This window comes from Natrix helvetica (genome assembly GCF_964273705.1).
Source record: "Natrix helvetica genome assembly, chromosome: Z".
Lineage (NCBI taxonomy): Eukaryota > Metazoa > Chordata > Lepidosauria > Squamata > Natricidae > Natrix > Natrix helvetica.
This window is the reverse complement of record NC_138554.1, coordinates 104,919,480-104,939,018: the sequence shown is the minus strand read 5'-3', so window position 1 is coordinate 104,939,018 and position 19,539 is coordinate 104,919,480. Positions and strand designations below refer to the sequence as shown.

At 32.4% G+C, this 19,539-nt stretch overlaps 1 protein-coding gene across 4 annotated transcripts in view; it reads right to left on the bottom strand.

Moving 5' to 3' along the window:
* Window positions 1–2,711: 2,711 nt before the first annotated feature.
* The window catches only part of DGKB (diacylglycerol kinase beta), a gene marked incomplete at its 5' end in the record, with an annotated part of 287,887 nt that continues 271,059 nt past the window's right edge, over window positions 2,712–19,539 (bottom strand). For all 4 annotated transcript variants that reach the window (XM_081971452.1, XM_081971451.1, XM_081971454.1 and 1 more), the window contains 3 exons: window positions 2,712–5,918; window positions 13,887–13,947; window positions 15,939–16,059. In XM_081971452.1, the coding sequence (XP_081827578.1) occupies window positions 5,811–5,918; window positions 13,887–13,947; window positions 15,939–16,059 (290 nt within the window). In that variant the 3' untranslated portion in view covers window positions 2,712–5,810. The remainder of the gene's footprint in view (window positions 5,919–13,886; window positions 13,948–15,938; window positions 16,060–19,539) is intronic.

Here is a 19,539-nt window from a genome sequence, read left to right as displayed (position 1 = left end):
CCCTAACCCTAAACATAACAATAGTAAAGGAATAAAACAATAAAAAGAAAAAAAATTAAGTATAATAATAAAATATTAAAAAGAGGGGGGGGGCGTAACAGGAAGCACAAGGGGAAGTGGGATCAGTTAATTAGTCTGGTAACCATCTCCAGTGTGATACTCTCTCCTATTGGGCCCCCAGACCTATTGCAGAACCAGATCTTCAGGGGCTTGTGGAAGGATAGGAGTCTGAGGGTAAACTTTATAATGGATGTAATTTAGCAAACAACATGGAAAAAAAGTGAAAAATTATTCATAATCTTGGCTCCATCTAGGTATAAGAATAGGAATAGACAAGAGGACAAACAGTCCTGAATCATTTTTTTCTCCTAAATTATAATGTTTTTTAAATACATACTGTGAGGCTACTAAAATAGGTAATCCTCTTATTTTCCTTTTCCCAGACCACCATACTAGCTAGAAAAGGAACTTAAAAAGGAAAGACTGTAACATCGTTGGTTGGAGGATCTACTATAGTTCTGGTCCAAAAAATAAGCGGGTCCCCTAATTTTGGGGGGGAAACAATTAATAGATCCTCCTATAATAACATGTAGGCCACAGAAGCCCAAGCATTTCCGGTAAAGAAAATCTGGATTTTCTTCCCCGATTCAGTGGTTGCATTCTTGAATCCTAATTATCAGAGACTCCCTTTTTAAAAATTCTGCCTTATCTCTTATTCTTGGAGTACTCATAATAGAAAGGACAGTTTTTATATCATACCTCATATTTCAAGGAGCTTCCACTGATGCAGAAAAAAAAACTACAGAAAGATCACAAAGGATCTCTGAATTATATCTTATAGTTACAGTATATTATCTTCATAATATATAATTTATTAGGGAATGGACTATTCTATCCACAAAAATCTATAAGTACTTCTCTAAGGAACCCTGATAGATAAAAGTGCAGTATTGCAAACTAACTCTGCCCACTGCCAGGAATTCGATCCTGACCAGCTCAAGGTTGACTCAACCTTCCATCGTTGGTAATATGAGGACCCAGATGGTTGGAGGTAATATGCAAATAATGCTTCTACACTGTAAATTTCCCAAGCAGTTTTATAAAGCATTATGGGACAGTACATAAGCCTAAATGCTATTATTATTGCTAATATACTCCACGTTGCAATTTTGGTAGCATGCAACATGTAAGCCGAGACACCATTGGAAACTGAAATGTTCCAGGTCTTTTTCTTCAGAATGATTAATAATTTGATTATGGGGAAAATGTTTTCTTTGTACTTCATGAATTTAAGGGATGTTTCTTCAAGTGTGTTTTATGATAATCCTTTTCATCTCAACCCAGCATTGACTTACTGCATAAAGATGACAGAAATTTTAATTCAAGTCAGAAAGTACATGAATCTGAAGAAGGAAGACCTAAATATTCAATAATGATACCACTAATGTCTAGTGGATAGAATTTATTCCATTTAGAGCCTATTTCCAAAAAGAAGATTACGTTTCTATTTAGTTTCAAATAGCAGTTTTTTTTTTAAAAAGGTAAATTTGATCTAGAAAAAAATCTATTTAGTCAAATTAATACCCCAATGTGAAAATTAGGCAAACTTTGACTTTTATTCTCAATAAATATCAGATTCTTTGCTCTGGCATGTACAATATTTCAAAGTAAGTCAATGAAACAAAACCACAATCCTAAATACTGATCCTTATCGATTCATTTAAAAATTACAGAATACAGAAAATGGGTAGACCTGCGCAACTGTGCTATACAGCCAGTACCCATTTAATGACTTTTTGAACATACAATGGCAGTGAATGAGTGACATTTACAACTAGTTCTTTGTACAATGGTCTTTGCAATCATGTAATTGTGATTTGGACACTTGGCACCTGGCTTCCAATTACATCATAGCATCATTTGTCACTTTCTTTACCAGCTTCCTACAATTAGTCAATGGGGAAGCGAGTCGGAAGGCTCAAATGAAATGTGCTTGTTTAATGATCCGTGGTGATTCACTTGATGATGGCAACTAGAAGTGCTGGAATTTCCATCACTAAGTTCCACAATCATATAACGTCACTCTTTATAACTGTACTGCTTAGCAAGAGAAATTTCAGTCCAAATTACCATCATTAACTGAGGACTATTTGTATTTGCTTCAAGATGGAAAAGAAATGGAATTTCGTGAGGCTCCTGTGACACATAGGAACTTACATTAATTTAGCATATGCCTCTGCCTAGTTAGATAACTTCAATTTTTTCAAATGAGTGGTAAGAATTATAGCAGAGCTGTTCCAGAGCATCTGAAGTCTACCACATTGAGGAATGCTTAGCAATATTATGTATATTCTAATCTCAGTTCCAGGATCTGGCAATCTTTGTGAATGAAAGTGTGCATATTTGAAAGCAGCACTTAACATTGAATTTTGCTAGTCTACCATCAACACAGGTGTTGTTTTTTCTGTAAATATCAAAACACTGTAGTTACTGCTTACACGTTTATATGAATCACTCCTGCAAAGCTTCCCAAGGTACCTTTTTAGCAAACTGCATAGTAGAAAGAGCATATGTCAAACACTTAAGACACACAAAGATTTGGTAAAAGAAAAAAATATGGCTTTTGACATTTTTTTGAAAAATAAATTCACAAAATATGTTGAAAATCATGCACCAAACTGTATCATTATGAGAAAATATTTATTATGGTAGCTAAATATTTAGTATGGTAGCTATAATTTCATAAAATGCACATACACATTATCTGATATTAAATGAGATATATTTACCTTAGAAGCATAATAGGTAAGCATTGTATTAAATGTAGTGGACATTTTCATGTAGCTCATAAGAAAATGATAATACTTTCACTATTATGCATGTAACATAGTTGTTAACATCACAGTATCCATGGTTGTTAAACTCTACAGCCTTATGTTTGGTGACAGGTATCTTATTTCTCAACTTGAATGCCATATTAATTGGTATTCTGCTAATGTTTACTTAGTATTAAGAATATTTCATGTACCTGTCATAACCAATAATGGCTTTTCTAGATTTATCTTCAATTACATACAGACAAAATCAATCAAATTATGTAACATATGCATATGTACCACTGTGCATTACATGTGAATACTTTTTACATTTCATATAGGTGAGTGAATCAAGTTGAAAATACCTTTGACTGATAACTAGCAATATATGGTATAGATTAATAAATATATTAATAATTCATGCATTTTAAACAAGTTTTAATGGTAGCAAGTTTGAGAAAAAGAAGAGAGGCAACAATACAAATCAAGCAACTCTCAACTAAGAGAAAAAGAAATCACAAAGTGTTTTTCACCCATGTTCACCTGACAGTATAACACTGAAATAGACCCAACTCTTAAGTGTGTCTATTCTGATTAAATCTGAATTCAATCCAAAGACTTTTGTTGTACATATAATTTTTTTGCAATGCTAAAGCGGTGAGGGGCTTCACCAGGAGGGAGAACTATTAAGATCACACAAAATGTATTGCAGCCTTGAAGAAATTAAATGCATTTTTAAGAGGCCATGAAAGAGAAAGAACAACCTTAGTAGAAATTATTGGATTAAAAAAAAGACTTTATCACAACATTTTCATGTTGTTCAATTGTCTAAGTATGTTAAATCTTAATACTGCAGTACTAACTTTTTGAAATGCCAGCCACAATCTTCCATGATGGCCTGGTCACAACTCTTCAATTAATAACAAGTATCCCAATGCTTGCAAGATTTTAGCAATCTCCTAAGAGACTATCAAAATCTTAATATATTTAAGGGTCTAGCATTATATCTCATATCAGAATACAAAATCTAATAAGGTTTGGAGAACTTGTAAAAAGATTGCCCATTGTTTAACATATAAAAGAATAGCAAAAATAATTTTCTGTATCTCGGAATTTTGACCTGCTTTCCTGCCACAACTGATCTTAAATTTACTGTGCATATTACAAGCTTTCTATACCATATAGAGTTCTAGAAAAATGGGTTTCAAAATTTATGAATAGTTCCCCAAGATATAAAAGGCTGCAAACAGTCACTCCTTATTATGTATATGAAAACCAGGATAAAAGGAGAATTCAGCTTCCATAATCTTCTTTAACTTCTTTAGAACCCTTAAGAATTAAAATGGGTTTAATAGTTTTCCAAATCCAGTATCTCCACTGGGTCTCTTGTACACTTGTGAAAAGTAGACACTTAGAAGATGTATTATTCTAAGGTGATGTTTGTAAGTTCCTCTAGACTATGTTATGTTATTAGGCTTGGGGTCCCAGGAAACCAGCTGAATTTTAAGATGGCTCCCCTGTTGTGATTGATGTGGTCGATATTTGCTTTATCCATTTGTGGCTTTGCTCTTATTGCTTCCATCAGAAGAATGAAAGCAGCATCAGAACATAAACTCTGTTCCACATAAAGAATAGAACAAGAGCTTGCATCAATTACAGAAGCTGCTGGATACAGTGAAGCTCTTGAGTGAATGATTTGCTTACTTTATATTATCTAAATGCCACAATAAGGTTTATCCACATATGGTCTAGCCATGTATTAGTACTCTTATATCTAAGATGAGCTTGTAATCTTTCATTGATGAGACTTAAATAATTACACCAAGTTATGAACCTCTATGGATATTACTTGTGAATTTCAGCCCATGTTCTTCCATAGTTACTTACATATGCTTAATGTAATTAAGAGATTGGAAAAATGAAGCTTATCCAGAAAATGATTATTTATCCATTAATCTAATTCCTCATATACTTACTATATTGATTGATGGAAAGAGAAATGTTGTTTATTAGGCATATTTATTGGCTTATTTGTAACTGTATCTGGTGCAGTGGAGAATATTTAAAACTGACATCAAAAGATCAAACATAGATAATTTTTGCATATTCCATTTATAGAATATAATGAGATGTGATTGTGACAATTGTTTGAAAAACAAGAATCAAATAATTATATTTATTGGAGAGATAAGAATGGGTGAGCATTCAGGTTCAACCAGTGCTAGATAAATTTGGGGTTTCTTCTGTACTGTTTAAAACAGCTCATTATTTCAGAAAAAAGTTAGCAACATTTATTTAAATTCTACTCTTATGCCTACATCTTGGTGGAAATGTTTATAAATGTGATAACAATGTGAAATGTAAACAACATAATCCTAAACATGCTTATGTGAAAGTTAATCTTCATATGGATAATGGGATGTATTATCTGTTAAATATGTTTCTGAGTGAAGCTAAACACAGAAAAATAAATGAATCTTTCATATTTCAGTCTTGAAATGAATTGGATCCACACTAATCTGGCCTACTTCTATTTAGAAGAGAGAACTGGCAAAGTGTTATTTATTTGTAAGCAGTAAGGCTATAACAAATCTCTCTATATTTTCCTCAGTAAAGGCCTGAAGAGGTCCAAGGAATTAAATATCTCATCTAAAAACTGAAGCAAGCAGGTTGAGGATCATATTGTATGAAAATCACATTTCCAACAGTGTTGCATTTCCCCCTCCCCCGACCATAGCAAATTTATACTGTAAATTAGTGACTGTAATGCATGCAACAAAATATGTTTTATCAGTTTATGTAAACATTAGCTTTCTTCATGCAAAATGCCTACAAAACTGTGGCAACAAATTATTCTAATAGCATCATTTTACATTAGCTCTGTCACAGCAACTGTTATTCCTGCTTCTATGATTATGCAGTAGAGAATATTTTAAAAAGCCTTGAAAGATTTCCAGTCTACATCCCTGCTCATTTGATTTTGTAAGGTTTGAACTACTCTTTGCTGTAGTTCCTTGTTCTTTTAATGATGGAAGAGAAGATGCCAGTTTTCGGAGGAGGCCCCATCAGAACTGGAGCTTGATTTTTGTGGGTAATTTTTATCTGGTGAAAAAGAAAACAAGTTATAATTATATCACCTGTCACAAGATAATTGTACGCTTTCCTTTCCTAACTTTTAAAGATGTTCTAATAGAACATAGGACAAGTGAATACAATTTTTAAAAGCTGATAATCGATTAGACCATTATTCAAATGAAAGATTAACATAATCATATCAATAGCATTAAAGTCACTACCTGAACCTCCTAGTGTCTACTTACATTTGTTTTAGAATATTTTAAAGTCACACTATCATGAACTATAAGTAAACACGTGTAAAACATAGTAATAACAAGATCAGATAAAATATACATTTTGCATAAAATAACAGATACAGTATTTGGTAGGTAAAAAACATATTGGGGAAAAAATAAGCTATGGTATTCTCTGCATATAGTAGTCATTCCGCCAAATTGGTGGAATCTTTATAACATAACATTCTAATTATATAGGCAATTGTTCCCATCTATAAGATAAAACAGAATTCAATATACATTGGATCCAATGAATTGTAAATGGCATAGAGGAAGTATGTGCTTGCACATACTCAGAGAAGACCTGTTGTATATGAATCTCAATACAGCAATTAGACCATGTTCCACATTTAACTTCCCCCTGATTAGGATATTTCTCCCAAAAGTGGTCTGTTGTATCCTTTGTTTGACAAAAAAGGGGTAGAAACTGGTTCTACTCTGTTTTTCTTTTGCTGGATTAAGATAATAATGAATGTTGTATCCATTATATATAAAAAATTGGCACTCAATTATATCACAATTTCTTATTTATATTTCTGGGTTCATTGTGCTTAATATGAACTTCCATGCTTAATTTGAAAATAACCACTAGGACTTGAAATCAAAGTCTAGCATGTTAAAAAGGTCAAAAATGATTAAGTAGCATTCCAATTTGTTAATTAATTGGTAGTAAAATCAAATCAAATATGAAAAGCCTGTTTAAAACCCTATGAAAGATTACTTCATAACTACCTGTTTTGATTTCTTTGATATAAAACCAGAAATCACCTTAAATGAGACAACCCTCGTGTAGATTATGTCTCCAATTTTCTCTAATTCAAGTCTAAATTAGAGAAGACATTTTATGAATGTATGCTATGCTCAAAGCTAATTGAAAGCAATTATCAAAGTGGCATTTTGTCTGTGACTTTAAGATACATTGTGAGATAATAAATGATTCTCATTATGTAATAAAAAGGTCACATCTTGCCTTTGGGCCAGTGCGGCTTAGTTTTTCAAAAGCTATTTGAGACATTTTCTTTAGTGAACTACTGCTAATACAAGAGCTATCACTTATTAAATATCAGTTGTCATCTACACAGCACCCCCATCACAGATAAGTATTTCTTTGAAAAAGAAACACCGACTCATTAAAACTGGCAAAATATATCTCTTAAAGTGCATACCTGACATTTTCAAGCTAAAATGAATATCCTTCACTTGTCATTCACTAATAGCAATGAAACAAAAAAGTACACTAAGAGGAGAGGCTCATTAAAACAGAGGAAAGACTATTTCTTGGATGAAAATTTGCTATCAAAGATACACACACACACACACACACACACACACACACTTTATTATTTCCCAAAGTAACTTATATAGAACATACATGGATTTTTATCTTTAATAATTGATCAACTTTTTTATTTTCCTAATCTTTAACTTGTTTTAATTTAACTGTAGTTTTAAAAGAAATGTTCATGAAAAATGGTGTGGGCTTTCCTATGTATTTCTCCTAAAATTGCATTTATGTACCCATTTTGACCAAAAATTTCTTTTGGGGGGGTGTAATTATTCAAAATGAACTATTCCAGTTCATATTCTGATACAGGGTATATAAACCTTTCAGGCGAAGTAGCACATAAAGTTGTGAAAACGATCTACATGGAAAGCTATTCTTTATACATTTCTGCAGCAAAATTGTGTGAGAATTATTTGAAAGAAAAAACACTCATTTCTTTTCCCTAATCCAGTACAAAAATTGAAAGGATTATGTTTAACAGTTCTTCCTATAAATCTGGCAAGACAAACTTCATGTATATGAGAAAAACCTTAATATGAGAACTAATGTTTATGTGAACATGTACCACTATTTTTGATGTAGATATATTTAGATGCTGATCATGTCCTAAAACTCCATCTACCTGTATATATTTTAAAGCATGGGGAAGCTCATCCTTTAACTGTCTAATCTAGAGGACAATATTAGATATGGAATGGCATATCTATAAATGATCTCTTATATTGTAGAATGAATTCTATGTTGAGAAATTCATAATTCACTACATTCAAAGCAGCATTCTATCAGTTTGCAAATGTAATGCAAAACCTAGCTTAGATCCAATGACCTCCAAAATTTCTTTTCTCGGATGCTTGGAAGTTTTCTTAGTTCTTCTTCAAATTATTGATCAAGAGATTACAGACTACAGTTTGTGGCTGCATATAATCCATGATACAAAAGCACATTTTTATGACTTATAAACAACCCAGAGTGGTGGTGTTAAACATTTTTTCCCTATTTTTGGGTGCTTTTGAAAGCTTGGGAGATTTTGAAGGACAAAAATTAGTATTGGTTCATTTTAACTCTGTTAATCTTCATGCCCTATCAGGAATGTATTTTAAAAGTCCTGTTAAAAATTGCAGGGAAGAAATGTTGAAGAAATATTTGAAGTTCTTTAATAATGTAAGGGGGTATGCACTTCTTTGGATTCTGCTTCTTATATCTTGTACTTTGGTGGCATTTAGAAAACATTATCAATAGAGCAGTTTTAGTTTATTGAACAAACTATGGCTTAATATTACCCATGAAAGTAGACATTAGATGGTGTTTTTTTTTACAGAATGACATCTGGATTGAGCAATGCTATGACAATGATAGAAAACAGTAAAGCAAAAAATGCTGAGACACTAAGGCTATCATTAATGGAGAGAATAGCTTGTTTCCTTTCATTTGAGTACTAAACAAACTAGGTCACTGAAGGCCAACTCTTTTTTTTTTTTGACCTATTCTAAAGAGTCAGTTATTGCTGCCATTGGAAACTCTATTGCTTTGGTTCCTATGGAGGACAAATTGAAAGGAAAGACTTTAAAAAAAAAGCCTAACAACCAACAAGCAAACAAACAAAATTACAAGAAAAAAAATGTGCTTGGAGGCCTATATAAAATTCTATCAAGGACATGACCCTGCTGGAGAAAGTGTTCACTTTTTGAAGGTGATTTTTGAAGATTGTAAAGACTCAGGAGCTTAAAAGTACAGAGGAACAATGACTGGGGATTGATAATACACAGGAGTCCATAAAAGCCAACTCTTTTCAAATGATTAAACACAACACTGTCTTTCTCAGTTTTCAGAGCTCTTCTGGAACTTTCTTTCTGTTGTCCATGCAGGCAACTCTAGAAAAACATGGGGTGGCTTTAGTGATTTGAGAAGACTAATTTCAGATGCACACCTGCAACTCAGACCTATTAAGTATAAACCAAGTTTAGGACGACTTGTAAAATTTTAAATTATACTACCATTCCTGTCATTATTTATATCCTATTTCTCATAAGAGAGATTCTCCTTGCCAGTGATCTACCACACAATATCATTAAAAAAATTTAAACAATTTCTTAGCAATATCATTGCACCAACTGAAATTAAATCTAATTAGTTTGGCATTAATTAAGCTTTAATAATATAGTCTAGTATCACCCCTAAATAGTGTGATCCATTTCCCCTTCACACAGGTAAATTGGAAAACATGGTGGTGTCATCATAATTTTTAAACATACTGAGAAAATGACAGAGCTGCAAAATTAAAATAAATGATTAATGACATTTTTTTCATGTTTTATACTAATAGGTATTGCTGAGCCTTTAAATTAATAAAGCTGTCAAGATCAGGGTTGTTACAGGATCCAGCACCGAACCAAAATGGAAATTATGTATTCCAGACACCTAAAGATGACACTTTGGAATATTTTAAATTTTAATTAGTAAGTGCAATTATTCTGGCTCCTCCCCCACCTTTAACTACTACAAATTAATTGGCAATTAGTCACAACTAATTCTTTTCTTTAACAGTCTGAACTGAAAAGATAGGTGATTACATCTCAATATAGTTGTCTAAGGTGCAGAAAGCACACATGCAGTAAATTGCATTGTCAATTATGCAAAAAGAAAAGAACCAAAAATAAAAAAACAAAACTTGTAAAATAAAAAAAAATTGTGCATAGGTTGACAAAAAAAGTGTATGCTGTTTAGTGAAGAGAACTCCAAAATAACACCCAACTAAACCATTGAGTAACAAATGTCAAATGTATGCAAATGAGTTATTCACTGTTAAATAAGATTTGTGACTTTAGATAGGAATTGTTTGAGCACAGCTGGATATACGTTCCAATGAGAGTCTTTTCTTCCTGGAAGACAGCATAGTCCTACTACATGGAGCAGAAAGAAATAGGACATAGCTCTCTACATAAAGTCCTGCTGGGTGCATTGGACCTGCTGCATCAAACTATTATGCTTTCAATTAAAATGCAAGCTCTTTCAAATAAATGAGTTTAACTAAAGAACTTTCATTTAAGTGTTGTTCGAGTATTTCTGCTTATGCCAAAGACTCAGCTCTTTCCCACTGGCATTATCTACCAGACAAGCCACTTTTCTTTCTCCTTCCACTCTTCATGAAAGTCAATATAAATGACAATAACAGCTTGACAATAACAGCTTCTTGAGCTTCCTTCCTAGATATTCAAATTATATTGTAGAATGATGTAACTGTTCTTTGCAATTTAATTTGTACCCATAACAGAAAAAAATAATTGTCAATAAATTTTATAAGTCTTGGAAGTCAATCCTTATTCCTTGCTCCCACAGCACAGTGTATTTGTTATGGTGTCATGTCATCCCAAGTCACCAACTCATTATCTTTCCTGTTTCACAGTGTTCATTTTTTTCTCTGAAGTTACAGTCTTCTTCAATAGGGTGTGAAATTGTTTCTCAGTTAGTAGGGTAGAATAGATTATGTGTTTCTTGCTTCTAGTTATCACTGTTATTTATTAAACTTGTTCTTTTGTCATATAATTTTCCTTATGTAAAGCTGCTTCTCCTTTGATTTGATAAACCTTAAGTATCTCTTATAAGAAGTGTGTATACTGCTTTAATCATCTGATTTTTTTTCATCTACATGCTACAAATGTAGGCCCAATTATTTGGAGGAAGTAGTAGTACAAGCCATGATTGCAAATTCCTATCCATTTACCTCCAGTTTGTTTCTTTCTTTCTTTTTGGCTCTTTGGTTATCTTACAAAAGAACTTGCAGTGAAAATCTACAAGAGATTTCCCATTAAACTCTTGCTAAACCCTATCAGTAAATTCCTGTTTGGTCACCCTGTAATGCTGTTCTCTAGAACTTGTTACCTTATATTCTGATGTATTTTCAGCACACTCAGCAATTATTCAGTCATCCAAAAATATTTAAATACCATTTCTGAGTGCATATGTTCCCAACCTACAAAACTGATCAAATCAAGTCCAAAAGTCTTATTTTGATCCAGTTAGCTTATAAAACTCTGTTCTGTTCAATGGAATGTAATATACAGCAATTGGCCAGAGCAGTGCTTCTCAATTATTTTCTGTCATGCCCCCCCCCTAGGAAGAAGAAAACATTTCGCGCCCCCCGCGCGACTGTAAATAGTATCATTTGTCTATAAAATTGTTATAAGTACACCTCTGCATAACACTGTATCCTTATTAACGTATAAGAGAATAAAAAAAGAAAGAAATGTGGATCAATTTACAACAAAGAATAGCTTTATTAACTGTAGCAGAAAAGATTTAAAGGAGCACAGGATTTAAAGGAACACAATATTAAAAAAAAACTTTAACCTGCAAAACAAAAATATATAAAATAATTTGAGCTGAGCCCCCCTTTACGGAGCCTCGCGCCCCCCCTGGGGGGCCCGCCTCACTATTTGAGAAGCACTGGGCCAGAGGAACATTTCTTCAGTAGCAACATATTATATAGATAAAAAGGATAATATTAAAAAGATTAAAGGTCAATAAAAAGAAAAAAAGATAGGACAAGATAAGGAAAAGGATAAAGAAAAGGAAAGGAAAAAGATAAGAAAAGAATAAAAAAATAACAGATAAGAAAAGATAAGAAAAAAGATAAGATCAGACATAGGAAAAGATAAGAAAAAAGATAAAAAGAACAAAAGATTAATATTAAAATAAGGAAAATAAGGCAAAGATGAGAAAAAAAAAGTTAAAAAGATAAGAAATAAGAAAAGGTAAGGAAAAGGTAAGGAAAGATAAAAAAGATAAAGAAAAACAATGAAAGATAATGAAAATAATAAAAAGATAAGAAAAGATAAAAAGATAAGGAAAATAAGGCTAAGATAAAAAGATACGAAAAGTTAAGAAAAAATAAAAAAGAATGGAATGATCAGGAAAAAGATCACAAAAAAGATAAGACTACATTATATTGCAAGTTTGGGTTTAGTGCTATCACTTTACCTGTTAAACATGTCATTCTACCCGAAGACTTGTAAGAGACTCTTTTCACACTTATGCTGCTTTTTTTTTTTTTTTTTTTTTTTACTAAATCAGGACATATGTCAACTTCCAGTATTTCTACTAAATCTCTCATAGTGATCCCATTAACATTTGTTGTGAATCATAATTCTGCCCGGAGATACTTACAATACTATAGTCATTTTCTTTTTTTTCCTGTAGCTTTTACAGTCCTTGGATAAATGGCCACTTTTTTCCACAGGTTTGACAACTACAGTTAGTGGACTCCAAAATCCTAGAGGATTGGCTAGAGGGAGCTCTTAAGGGGACAGGGCACAAGCAGCTAGGTGCTGGCTGTTTTGAGGCTGCTGGTGTTCTCACAATTAGACATACTGAATTATCTACTGCTGCCTTTATCTTTTTTTTTTTGGTAGGGTTTATTGATATTCTACTTAAAATTTTATTTAATTATAATTCATGCTTTCTTAGGGAATTCTTTTACATTGACTTGTATATGAATTAGTTGAAAGATGGCATAGGAAGTACATTTAAAACCTGTAGAAAGTATGATCTTTAAAAAAACATGCTTTCGGACACATGTATCTAACTCTTTGCTTGATCCTGTAAATGTTGCTCATTCATTTATTGCGGGTTCTTCTTTATATTTCATAATCAGAGATGTGATTGGCTGTTAATATAATACGAAAAAGACTTTTTAGTGATCATACTAAGACTGTGGATCTTCCTGTTCAGAAAGTCATATTTTCATTAGGAGAGTTTTCCTTTGCTTGGTTGTTGATGTTTTGATGCTAAATTCTTAACTTGCTTGTCTGAAATTGTATTATTTAGTGTGCTTTTTCTTTAAGGTATTTCCAATTATTATCATTTTTTTTAAAAAAAACTGTTTGACATTTTGTTATTTTAACCATCTTGTTCTTTCTTGAGTGTTCTTTTTAAAATAAAGGTGGAACATCAATTTGAAATTATCAACACAAAAATGCAACCATCTGTGATTGCATCAGTTCCATTTTGTGTGAATGCTTGGTGACAAACTTGGGTGTAATATTTGAATTGGCTGTAATGATTTAATCTGACTTCCTATTTCTTCTATAGAGAGTACATTAGAATAGAGATCTATCCCATCGTCTCGGCAACATGGTTATATATCCTTGATTATTTAATCAAAGCCTGACATAATCTTTCAGAATCCTGAATTGTTTGCATAAAATCAGTTAGAAAAGTTGAATGGCCAGAAATATTTATTGAGCATTCTTTTATCAAAGTGCAACTGAAAACTTTTAAGTACTGAATCATACAAAAGAAGGTAATGAATGCAATTGTATATTGTGCTGCATAAATCATTCTTACTGAAATGTGCAATATTTCAGGATCATAGAGTAAGCACTAATTGCATTACATTGATCAGCTTATTGAATATACTGAGCAAAACAAACTTACTGTACAAGGTGTTTGCATCCATGGCTCCCCATCAATCTGCATAGGCAGAGATTTGCTAGTCCTAATGCAAGAAAAAATAGTAATGCAGAGAAAATAAATCAAGGACATGTTTTAAATACCACATATGACATGGAAACAGTACAATGCAATGTCACAATCATAGTTGAAAAATAAGGCATATACACATCTTTTTAACATATAGCATATATGTGTATGTATTTCCCAATTCCACAATAAACCCATAATTCATTATTTTTTAAAAAAAATCAAATACAAGCATGATTGATTTAACAATTTTGGCTCTTAGTTACTCCTAGTTAACTTTACCATATGGTAAATTAGCAATTTGTTTCAACAGGTCTCCAACAGGCATGTTTCCAGGAGATGCCTGAGCCAACATATTTGTGAAATCATTCACAGAATTAAGAATCATAGAGTGGCAAAGAACTATTTAAGATACTAAATTCAACCCACTGCTCAATGCAGGAATCCAAATTAAAGCATCCCTAAAAATTATATTGGAATTCCTGTTAGAATGCTACTAATAAAAACAACTCACCATTTCCCATGCAAATTATTCCATTGCTCTTACCATTATACTACTACTAAAATTCTCCTAAAATTTGTCTTCCTATAACTTAAACTTCTTTCTAAAATAACTTTTACAAAGTAATGCAGTCTACAATGATAAAACACACGTTCAATGCCTGCCTTCCATTCATCTTTTCAGAAACGTAAACAGTCCATATCACCTTTCAATCCTTTTTTTTTTCAGGCTAAAATTTCCCCAATCTCCTGCTATAGATTTTTAGACTTGCAATATGTACCATATTTAACTAACAACTCTTAAATAGTCAGACTTTATTGAAATCTAGGCATATCATTTCACAGAATTCCAACAATCTACTTAGTAGTAAGGAAGCTACTAAATCAGAAAATTTACTCTGAGATACAACAAGTTATGTTGTGGAGTTTAAAGTGATTTTGCTTTTTCTTATTATCAATTACTTTTTTGCCATCTTTGGATCAGCTACTGTGCATTATTTTTTCTTATTTTTATTTTAAACATATTGGAAGTTGTATTGTTTATTTTTCTTTGCATTTCTGTTAATTTAATACCAGTAGTGAGTTGTCAATATTTTTACTACCGGTAGGGGCATGCTCCTGCACATGCACGATGCTTCTGCACATGTGCAGAAGCATCTGGGCGGGTGGGCAGAGCATCCCACCACCGCTACTACTGGTTTGCCCAATCTGGCCCAAACTGGGAACAACCCACCTCTGTACCATTCTGATCCCTACTATTACTTAAACAGACTATAAATACTTGTATCATTTTTCGTTGGTGACTTGTGCAACTATTTTATTTTTCTATTTTCACTAACCTTTTTGTGCAGCCATACTGCTTCTTCTAATGTCCTCATTTGTTTTTGCTTTTGTTTTAATCACTGGAACTGTTTAATCCTTCTCTTTTTCTTTTTTATACATTCCCACCCTATCTCGTGTTTCTTTTCCCATTAACTTTTTCTGCCTTGTATCTTACTTATCCTTAGTTCTGAGTTTATTACAATTGAATTATTCAATTAATAGGTTGAATACAACATACTCACCTGTCAAAACCAACCCATCAGGTGAAGATAACTAATATAGGCTGATTTAACTAACACAGAACAGTTACATCTCAAAAAATTCAATGGTGTCATATTTTGTGTCATTTATTGTAATATTTTGTGAATAGAGTGCCAGACAACTGATTTGACAAAAGAAAATGAGCAAGACAGTTTGTATCTGATCAAAAAACTATCCCAGTTTTGTCCAACCAGAAGTGTTTTGCAATAATTCCATGGTTGCTTCTATTTAGTAGTCAATGATAAATAACTTCTGAATTAATCATTGAGAGTATCTTCCATGATTTCCTTAAAACTTCATTTAAAACATCCAAGCTATTAAGTATTATTTTGAGTTCTCGTTGATAATGCCAGATTACCCTTGTTCTGGTTTTTGGTTGATAAAGGCAAATATTTTTTTTTAATGGGGAAAATTGGTTCTTACCTAATGACAACAGAAGAACACTGAGAAAGGCGTCTTCCTGCACTTTTCAGTCCAGTATATATTTGTCCCATTTCCATGGCTCCTTCCAGGCCAACCACTTCTACCAATTGATCACTTAGGTCTGAAAACAAAATGCACAGTTCTACTGAAAACTGTGGAGGAAGCATGAAATTAATGCAAATAGCATCCTTTTTTCTTATTCTTCCACTCTTCTCAATAAATATATACACAAATGAACTATAAAACTAATAAATAGTTCTTGCCAAAATATTACCATTTCTGAGTAACAGCATCTTTGAGGAATATATTAGAATGAGGATGGATTTGGAATGTTCAAGCATGTCATTTGAGAGAATAGCCTCAGTGACAACTAAAATAGAAGTAAAACTGATTTCAACAATATATTTTTAGGTCATCATTAAAAAAAATACTACAATATTTGCATTGCTACCTTTCCACAAATATAATCAGAGATCACAAAACATATGTTCAGACTACAAAAAAAAAGTCAAAGCATTAAGATTTAAAAAGTCACCTGAATTGGAAGAAAAAAACATTTTTTATGTAAAGCTGAGAATGACCATGTTCTCTGTGTAACTGCCAGCTATCTTAACACTGAACTATGGTTTCTTCAGTTTTCTACTGTCATGACTGAAAAGAGAGATTTGATATCTATTTATTAATCAAAATTTCAAATCAGAACCAAGCCATTACAGATATGGTTAATAGATGGGTTTTAAATGATTCTCAGTGTAAATGTAATGGGAATGTAATAAGCCTTGTGTTCTAAGTTAAGTACATTATATCAGGTAATGGTGATATATCACTTTCTGTTCATCCATTCATTGAAAAGATCTAGTTTACTTGGATTAACAAGGCATCCTGCATAAGAAGTGCCCAAGAAACTGGAACATGCCATTATACCTAAATCATATTCATGTTTATTTAAAAGGAAGTCTCACTGAATTTATAGGTAAATTGCATATCCAAGTATCTTTATTAAAGATTACATCCCATGGATTTCAGTTATTTTTTAGAAAAATAGCTTTAATATAAAATTTTAAAATTTTATTTTTAATTACTCAGAAATAAATTTTACTGAATTAAGCAAGACCTACTCTTATGTAACCTCATATAAGATTGGAGCATTAGACTGAAAACTTATACTATTTCTGAAAAACTGTTTTGGCATGATTTATTAAATTAAGACTAATCAACCACATATTAGAATGACATGAATTCAGGCTGTGTGATTGAATTGATGCATAAACTCTGATATATGATCACCAAATCTTAAAAACTAGTAACTTAAAACTACACACACATACACACACTTTTTGTTACTCTACTTTTGCTTAAACATGTTGCCAAGAACAGATGGATAAGGAACAAAAACATTTTATTTCATGTTCATAACTAGCTTTTTGCTTAAAATTCATGTTTCATAGATTTTCTTAGAAAATATTCTGCAAACTATATAAAAAATAATCAAATACTTGTTACTCATCTATAACCATCTTTATGATTTAGTATAGAAAAAACTGATATGAGAAGTGGAAATTCCAATACACCTTTTTAAATAAATGAAAATCTTCATTTCACAGATTAAATCTCTGCAGGTGACTGCAAGAAGAAGTGATCTGGATCTAATATACTAGTGTTCGTTGGGAGTAGCACTCCTCCTAAAGTTGTGTCAGAATCAGAAATATCAGAGATCCTCCTGCACTTGCTAGTCCTGCCGTAAATCTTTTCTCACCTTTTGTGGTGCCCCAAATGATGCTGTTTCTGAAACAGAATGCATTGAATGCATTGACATCCTTCTAATCTCATCAATGAATGGATGGATAACTGTGTTATCCTACTAGGGGCTGCTTTTAAAACTATAATTAATCTGAATGCAGTTGCCTACTTGCTGATGGATTGTTCCCAGTTTAGCAGAGCAATACACATTCTATGGCTGCGGCATTGTGGTAGGCTATAGGTAAATTCAAAATTACAGTTATTATGTAATTCATTTCAAAGTTCTGGTCCTTATCTATAAGGATCTTTCTGACTCAGGTACTTATTTTCTGTGGTACATATTCTCTAAATAGATTCTTCACGTTCTTTGTATTTTTCCTGATAATATGTATCTGATTCCTACCACCAATATTATCTAGTTGGGTAATGAAAATTTGCAAGCAAACAACCAAACTCAAGAGAGTATCAAGTACTCCACAGTCTTACTCTTCCAGTTAGTTCAAGGTATAGAACACACTCTCTCTCTGAGGATAGGATGGTATCCTCCTTGCTTTCATTTATGAAATGTTTCAAGACCATTCTTTTCCAGTGGGTCTTTAGAAAGTACATTAGTAATTAATGCTACCTATTCCATACTATCTCTGAAGGTTATGTAATTCTGTGGATTTATTATATTATATAGTTTTATTTATTATTTTCTTACTGCTGTTTCAGTTGCAGATAGGTGATAAATACTCAAATACCATGACATAACACATATAAAACAAAAGCATTATACTTTATAAAAAAAGTACTGATAATCATCACGATAAGCAGTTGAACTCTCAGTAACAATCAATCATTTACTGTAGGGTAGGAACTCACCATTCTATCATAGTCTTCTTGTTTAGTTGGGTTGGAAAATATGGGCCACATTTTTATTTTTCTGAATAAATGCCTACAACAGCTATTGCTTTAGCATCTGTTATAGAGGTTCTCATTTGCAGAGGGAAGAATCAGAGATGCTTTCATTTAAGAAATAATTGTTTAGCTTCATTGCAATAAACATTCATCCCATACAGTACACCATTGAATATGCTGACTACTACTTCTCCTAATGAATTACAATGATATGGTGTTGCCCTTATCAAAGATCTCTTTAAAAATCATTACAGTAGAGAAATTTGTAACTAGACCAGACTCTATCCAGTAATACAAATTAGGCCTGTGTACTCCTACTTTGTGACTCTCCACAGGCCACTTTCCTAATGTAACTGGCTTCCCTGAAATGTGCTTTACAAAAATATCCCCTGTCTCTTACAGCTCTTAATTTATAGTGGTTGGTTTAATATCTAAATTTCAACCATCAGACTAGCTTTTTCTTTAGCAATCTAAAGCTATGTTCAAATCTTGTTAGATTTATTGTTGACATCTTTGACCACTTTTAAGTCCATTCTCTGCTTCTGATAAATGGGTTTCATAAAAAATGTGGAAATAAATAGCATAAATAAATAGTTGGCACAACCTTGCATATAAAATATTAATCTAGATCTAAAGGACCATTTTCTTAGAATTGCCCTGCCCAATTTTACCAGATGTAAGACCCATTTCCTCCTTCCTTCCTTCCTTCCTTCCTTCCTTCCTTCCTTCCTTCCTTCCTTCCTTCCTTCCTTCCTTCCTTCCTTCCTCTACATTTATTGTATAAATAATATCATTGGTAAAGTGTGTTAACAATGATTTACTCCAGACGCTTTTATATCCATCCTCCATTATGATTTTCTATGTCTTTCAGATTCTTGACAATCTGTTGGCTCTACATTGAAGCTTGTCCATGACATGAAACCATTCCCTTGTTTTCTGTGTGAATGACCTATCAGGGACC